The sequence below is a fragment of the Egretta garzetta genome, unplaced genomic scaffold (genome assembly GCF_000687185.1).
Source record: "Egretta garzetta isolate BGI_Z169 unplaced genomic scaffold, ASM68718v1 scaffold135, whole genome shotgun sequence".
NCBI lineage: Eukaryota > Metazoa > Chordata > Aves > Pelecaniformes > Ardeidae > Egretta > Egretta garzetta.
In genome coordinates, this window is record NW_009259594.1 from 1598458 (window position 1) to 1606214 (window position 7757).

At 53.9% G+C, this 7757-nt stretch overlaps 1 protein-coding gene across 1 annotated transcript in view; it reads right to left on the reverse strand.

Moving 5' to 3' along the window:
• Positions 1-2287: 2287 nt before the first annotated feature.
• ARMH3 (armadillo like helical domain containing 3) overlaps positions 2288-7757 on the reverse strand; it is a 129238-nt gene continuing 123768 nt past the window's right edge. Inside the window, exon 27 of the mRNA XM_009638086.2 lies at positions 2288-5215. Coding sequence (XP_009636381.1) covers positions 5123-5215 — 93 coding nt within the window. The 3' untranslated portion in view covers positions 2288-5122. The remainder of the gene's footprint in view (positions 5216-7757) is intronic.

Consider the following 7757-nt stretch of genomic DNA (forward strand, 5'->3'; position numbering starts at 1 on the left):
CCCTGGTCATTAGAGCATCCTCACACCCATACGCCACCGGGAAGGCCCCGGTTGAACCCTGGAGCAGAGGGGCTCCAGGTAATTAGTCGCTAATTGCTTCAGAGAGGAAATGAGCAAAACCCAACCTGTACATGCCTGTAGCAGAATGACCTGTGGGCCCTGGGACCCGGCCAGGCTGCCCATCATCGAGAAATGGTTGAGGGTTCATCTGCCAAAGCAGAGCTGGAGACCCAGCCCAGCCCCGTCCATCTCCCTGCAGCCTCACTAGCCCCTTCGTGCCCCCGTGGGACTCCCGGGAGCTCCCAGCCTCTGGCAGCAGCCTGGCAAGGCTCTGAGCTGCGCTGCAGCGAGCAGCAAGCCCGGCTCATTTAATCTATTCAATTGGATTCAATTTCCAGCCACATGATTCAATTAGCCCTGGAGGGACAGCACGGGAGAGCAGAGGCCACGGAGCACGGCACGGCCCACGCTCCAGCAGCCGCCGAGCCAGCAAAGGGGAGCACAGAGCGGAGCCGCAGTGGCCGCTGCCGCAGGGGCCAGGACCCCATGCTGGTCCCAGGACCCTACGCTGGTCCTGGCCCTCTGGGACATGCTGAGATGATGGGGGCTGCAGGGGAGCCCCGTTCTGGCAAGCAGAGGCCGGGGCTCGTCTGTGCACAAGCTGCTGGTCCTGTGGGGCAGAGGCTGGGGGCAGCCCTGTCCTGAGCACCTCCCCGTGCAGTCAGCCACAGCCGGAGAGGTGACAGCCACTCCGGGTCCGATCTGAGGTCTGCACCCCTGAGCGCCTGCCAAGGGTGGCCTAAAGATGCTTTTTTTAAAAAGACAACAGGAACGAGGTAAGCATCCAGCGATGCTCCCCCAAGGGTGCTGCCCGTCACGTTTATTTGGGGTCACCCCTCTGCTTGATCAGTGCCCCCCCGAGCTCACCCACACCGTGTGCAGTGGGGAGAAGCAGGGCTCTGACCAGCTCGAAGGACGCGCAGCAGCCCCGGGGAAGGCCAGGTCCCAGGGGCCTTGCAACAGCCCTTCTCCAGCCTCCTGGCCCAGGCTTTCATTCACGATTTACTTCTGTGGCTGCCCTCCCCCTGAAATCATCAGCAAAGGCATTAATGAGTTTCCACTAGGGAAAAAGCCCATCTTATCCTGGCCTCTTGGGATGTCAGCAGCTCCCAAAGCTGGGCTTTACCCCCTTCCTTTTAGGTTACTGCAATGGCTCATCTGCCAAAAAACCCCCCATCACCTTCATGGGGACAAACCTTTGTCTAGCACGCCCCTGCTTAGCGCAGCCAGGATGCAGCCCCTGCTCGTCCCAAAAAGTACCAAACAAGAAAACAGAGCCCAGACGACGGAGATGAGAATAAATATCCATGAGGCACCGGTGCTGACACCGAGATGGAGAGCTGCTCGTGAGTGCCAAGAGCCAGCTGTAAATCTTACCACAGACTGCTGGCCGCACACCAGCCCCGACACACACGAGGACAGCGGTGACTCGGCCAGGTGATGGCATCTCCCCCTGCCCGCCCTGTGCTGGACCGGGAGCCGGGAAGGACACCAGCTCAACACCAGCTCCACCGGCCCTCGGCTCCATCCCAGGGGCGAAGCGTGGGGGGCAGACAGTGCACGCTGGGGCTGATCCCCTGTGCAAGCGCTGTCGAGGAGATCGCTCTCCCCGTGACAGCAGGCTTCTCCTCCCGATGCCCACCGTGCAGCAGCCTGGCAGGACCCCAGAGCAGGGGACGAGCGTGCAAATCTTCAGGCAGGGAGAGAAAAGTGCCCCCGCGGGCACCAGGAGAGGCTCACGTGGAGGGCACAGCTCAATCCTACAGAGGTTCAGCCCCCATGCCCCCAGGTGGGATCACGGCAGATAACGGCCATGATGAGGAAGAGGCCGAAGAGGCTTGCAAAGCAAACGGAGCAGGGGGGCGGAGGTGCACCCTGCTCTCTGGCCGCTGTACATGAGACTCAGAGGTTTGGTACTACCCACTCCTGACACCCCCAAAGAGCAGCCAAATCATTGCATGGAGCTGACACCCCCCACCCGCCTCCCATCGGCGCCCTGTGCCTGAGGCACGGTACCCGGGCAAGGGACACTCAGCTCCTGAGGAGCTGCCCCTCTCTTAAGTCTGCATGAAAAATGGGACCTGTAAGAGCTAGGGAAGAAGAGACGATACCAAAAATCACAACGGCACTTAAAAATCAATTTTTAATAACTCCCTTCAAACTTTAGCTCAAACTCAATTTTTCTCCTCCAGAATTTGGTCATTATTTTGTAAAATATTTGTCTCCCTGCAGCGGCTGCCTAATTTAAAGGCAGCAATCTGATTTCTCCCCACACTCCCCAAGCCCCAAAACCAGCCCTTCCAATAACAGATGGGGTTATGAATTAGATACAATAAAATACGCTCAACAGCTCAGATCAGATACGTGAAAGTTTGGGGCCATCAGCCATGTCCTGAGGCTGAATGTTACAGTTAAATGACTTTCTGCTCTGTTCAAGCTGGCCTCAAAACACAAGTAGTAGTATGGTGTTTAACTAAACAGGCAAATTTGCAGCAGAATCTGCGAGCGGGACTTTGCCGACACCGGCAGCAGAGAGCACTGCACCCTCCACATCCCCCGCTCCCATCCACGGGCTCTCAGCCTTGCTCCCATTTTTCTTCCTGGCAGCCGCAGGATGTAAGAGGCTGCAGGCTGGTACCTGTGGCTGGGCCAAGGAGGAGGCACCGTGGAGCAGCACCACAACCTCCCTCTGCACAGGCAGGATGAGCCTGAGGGCAAGAGACTCCCCCGCTGCAGCCAGCGAGCCACCGAACAGGGACAGGGCCACCCCCATCACCCTCTGTGAAGGACAAACACTGCACGCTCCGGACTGGCAGGGCTCTGCTATTTATTGAGCTCTAGGTTTGTATGTACATCCAGTTACAGCGCGTGGTTCAGCGACAGCATGTCACAGCCTTCCCCAGCTCAGCCTTGGACGAGGGCTGGAGCTGCTCCCAGTCACAGCCTGGGCTTCCCAGTTCATCCCAGCAAGGGAGCACCATGGGGGAGACGAGACCTTCGACAGCAGAGCCCAGAGTGAAAAGCTGAAAATCCCAGGGGATGCAGAGGCAGACTCATCCCCAACTCTCACCTATCCGCCTAGTCTCAGCCTAGCAGGATCAGAGGCATGTGGACAGCCAGGTGACTCAATGCTCTGGCAGCAGCGGTGCTGGGGCTGCACCTCCAGGCAGCAACGAAATCTCTTTGGGAAGAAACTCCCTGCCCTGAGGCGAGATGGTCTAAGCAACAGCTCCCCACACAGACAAGTGCCATGTGCTGCGAACCATTTTTACTTATTTTTCACTAGAGAAATGGCCTCCTCCTACATGTCCTCAAGCAGAGTGATTCTATGGAGCCTGCCTGCTGTCCCAAGCACCGTCCCTCTGACGTACACATTTCCACACACTTGCGTGGCAGGAAAGCAAGTAAGTGTCTGGCTTAGCTGACAGAAGTCAGACAGTTCCATGCTGAGGCAAAGTATCTTCTGTTGGGAGAAGCCGGTGCTCCTGAGGAAAATATCCGGCCTCCATCAGGTGCTGCGACCAGCGGGTGGCCAAGGACACAGCTTTCAGTTTCCGATGCTCACGGCAGGTAAAGATGAAACATTACCACACTTAACACACGCTAGCATGAATAAGCCTTGCCTAAAACTGTCTGAGAATGAGCATGACATTCACATCACTCACACTAACCTACTAGGGACTAGGCACTTCTTTTAAAAAAAAAACCTGTTTATTCTAGAGAAAAAAAAAAAGTGGATCTGGGACGTTAAGTAACTTCTCTACTTCAGTCCACCAAGTCAGGCCAGATCCTAAGATCACTGCTGGGAGCTGAAAAGGCTTGAGCAGGGAACGGGTGTTTATGCTGCGTATTCCTGAGTTGGCAGCCTGGCACAGCGCTCGGAGCAGGCTCCACCGGACCCGGGCACCTCCAAAACACTGGCTCTGGAGCAGAAAGGTCTGCCTGTGCCCCAGAGCATCATCCCAGAGCTCTTCCTTGGGAAGTTCTCAGCAGCCCGTAGCTGCGAGTCACTTGGTGAAGATGGGAGGGCAAGCAAGAAAATGAAGTAACTACTTCTCCAGCTGCATTTTAATTGCGTGCTACACACAAGGGAAAAACCGGGGACAACTTAGTTCATGAAGGTCACCAGGTGCTTGCAAACATGTGCAAGGCAGACGTTCCTGTGAGGAAGAGGAGGATTGTCGCAATGCAGTGTCTGATGGGCAATAAGGGGAGTGGGGGAAGGGAGTCAGCCTGTCCTCTGCCCCATGGGAATGGAATACCTAAAAATGTCCCTCAGCCTTAGAAACAGCAGAGATGAGCTGGGCTACTGGAAGCAACAGTGACCCCAAGCAGGGCTGGTCTCCAGTTACAAAGTGCTCTGTTTGATGATCCATATTCTTGCATGCTGGCTCAGACTGGACTCTGTAAGCCAACAGCCTTGGAGGCAAAATTTATCCCTCTCCAGTAATCCGATGGCTTGGTTCAAAAATGACACCTTCTGACATCAGGAGCCAGCAGTGAGCAGGGCCTGCACCTTGGGGAAACTGTTTTATACCCCAAAGCCATTCCCAATGGGATAGCGGTGGATTTGACCTACATGGCGGGAGGGCAGGTTGATCCAGGCTGATGGAAAAGAACAGCCCTCACCTGGGATCAGAGAGCTTTCCCCATAGAGCAGACGAGCAATCTCAACCCACAACTGTCTCACGCAGCTGGACTGGTTTTATTGTTTTGGTTGTGAGCTCTCCCCAGCTCTGCTACAAAGGTTTCCAGTGCATCTTCCCTGAGGCTGCGGAGGGAATCTCCCATTGCTGCGTCACAGGAACGGCTGCCCACCCCTATGGCACCTTACAAAATTGCTGCCTCCTCCTCCTCAACATGCCGATCACCTCTCCTCAGCCCCAGTCCTGTTGAAACACACGCCTTTGGGATCACACACACAGCAGCAAGGCTCTCCCTTAGAAGAAATGCAGTCCCTTCTGCAGGTGGAAGGCAAGGGGCGACCGGCTGCAGATCTGTAGTGTCCCTGCCCAGACAGGCCCGTTTCTGGTCAGACCTGCGCAGCAGCTGCGTCCCTGCTTCAAGAGATGGTAGAGAATTCCTTCAGCAGCAGTTCCTGGCTCAGCGTGTTGAAAGCAAGGTTCTTCCTCACATTGATGCTGATGGACCGAACCTGACAAAGACAAAACAAGGTGGTTTAGCCAAGGGACTCTTCTTGGCTCTCCGTGAGCATGGCAGCTTTGATGCTGCTGACCTCCAGGTTTGGCATGAAACCATTTTGCATGCTGTCGTAGCCCTGGAGAACTTGCTGCAGCCAGCTCTCACTGAGACTCCATAAGAAATCCCTGAGGATTAGCTGCTTCCTGAAATAACAGGAATGTCTACAGTGCCATCCCAGCAAGGAGAGTAAATTCTAAATGAGACAGGGATAGGAGAGGATGCTCCGTTTGGATGCATGTGTTTCCAGTTCTGCAGAAAAGTGAGCACTTCCAGGTTGCAGCTGGAAGGGCATTTCCTACCAGTGCCCACTGGAGTGCCAGCCAGCAGTGTCCTGGATGAATGCAGCGCCATGGCCTCTATCCTGCTCCAAATACACAGAGTCAAGGAAAGGACAGAGGCCACGCTGCTGTGCTGTAAACACAAATTATCACCCAAGCTGGCAGAAAACCATGGGTTCAGAGCCAGCTGTGCATATTCTGTGCTGAGTGCCTTACGCTTGAAGCTGGCTCACTAGGTACCTCTGAAGAAGAGACACCTTTGTCCCTTAACGATGCCCGGACTCCTGGTCACCCGTAGAGTCTGCAAAGAAGAGCCAGGCAGCCCTGTTGTGCAGCAGCTTCCCTTCCCCCTTCGTGCCTGCAGACTTGCCGGCCGAACACGCAGGCCCCAGACTGGGCTCAGTCTCAACTGCACTCGGCAACGAGAAAACAAAGTCAAACATCATCTGTGTCAGCGACTGTGCAGCAGTGACAGAAAGCAAAACTGACACAAGCTCATCCAAACAACGGGATTACAGTTCCCAGGGACTCGGAGCCTGTGATAATAAGGTTGTTGCTGACCTGGTTATTGTTTTGTGCTTTTTAAAAGCACTGGGGGATGAATTATGTAGAAGCAGAATGAGGAATCCAACACCGGGGGGTGGAAGAGCAAGTTAGCAGTGTTTATACTGCTGAGGGTCCCATTGGCTGCCCTGGTGAGGAGAAAAAGAGGGGAAGGGCAGAAAGGTCCCAAAAAGGCAGAGTGTGTAAGAGTGGGAAGCAGATCAAAACATGGAAGGTTAACAGGGAAAGCTGTGAAGTGAACCCCAGTGAGTCCCACTGCACAGACCCTAACAACCCAAGCAAGCTAGGAAAGATGTCTATACCTAAAGACGGAATATTTAAGTTTTAATGCCTCTGCAGAAACCACAAACTTTGCTTGGCAGAGACCCCATGCGTCTCTATTCCCCTGGAACACCTCCTCACCTCTCTTCTCTGGGTGTCTTTTGACTTAGTCCATACTGAAATAGTTTGGGATCATGTCTTGTAAGACAACCACAGGTTGTAGCCTATGTTAAACACCACTAAAAGTGGTCTCCAGAAGACTGGTTTGCACTGGGCTGTCTCCCTGCAGGGGAGACAGGAGACCCACTGACAGGATTTGGTCCCCACCTCAGTGCCCCATTCAGTTCTGACCAGAGGGGAACAACATGGCTAAACAGATGCCGAGAGTCCTCTGCCCTGGGGAACGTGACTGCCTGCAGAACAGGGGCAAATGCTGCATGTAGCATAAGCCAGCAACCTTATTCTAACTAGAAGCATTTCTATGGGTCCCAGCAACAGAAAGAACAAGCAGAAATGAGCTCCTGGCCTCAGGAACTGCTGCCAGGGTCCGGGCACCAGCACCAGAAGATGCCCAACTTGTATACACATCAACATCTCCAAGAAGGACACGGCAGCAGTCTCTGCAAGCCCAGAAAGGGAAGCTGGAGCGGCACATGATGAGAACAAGGGCTTAGCAGAAATTGTAGCTATGGGGAAGAGCACAAGAAATTAAGCCTGTTTAGTTTGCAAAGAGAAGGTTTAAGAGGAATAGAGCAAACACTCTCCAATATGTAAAATGAGGTCAGAAAGAGAACAGTGAGTAATATTTCTCTGGCTCCCAAGAGATGGGGCAAGAAATACTCAGCTTAATTTAAGACAAAGAAGATTTGCACCGGAAAAGAGGAAATACTTTTAAACCTATGGGTGGTGAAGCAGTGGAGTAGATCACCTGGGGCCAGTGTGGAGCTGTTTTCATCACTTAGCTTCAGGTTTCAAGAGGAGCTTAGACACAAATTTTGGTCAAGAGCGGTCCAGATGGACTTAGATCTGCTTTAACACAAGTTGAGGAGAGGAGTGGGCATGGTAACAACACACAAGATGACTCTGACATTTCTACAAATCTCTGCCCAGCATTCCTTCTGCTGTGAGAAAGCAGGCAGCTCTGAGCCAACCAGCTTGAAAGGTAAGAATAGCTCAATTAGGAGTTAAATCAAGTTATCTCCAGCACCAGGGCTCAGCACAGGGAGCCAGAGCTCATCTCCCTTTTGGGGTTGGAAGACCAGACGGTGACACAGGGAGGTGTCAGCCTGTAACAAGGATAAACTTCAGAAGCTTCCTGCGGTCTGGCTGAGCCGCTCCATCCACGACGCTACATCCCAGGACCCCTCCTTCGCTTGTGGTGCAGCGGGAAGC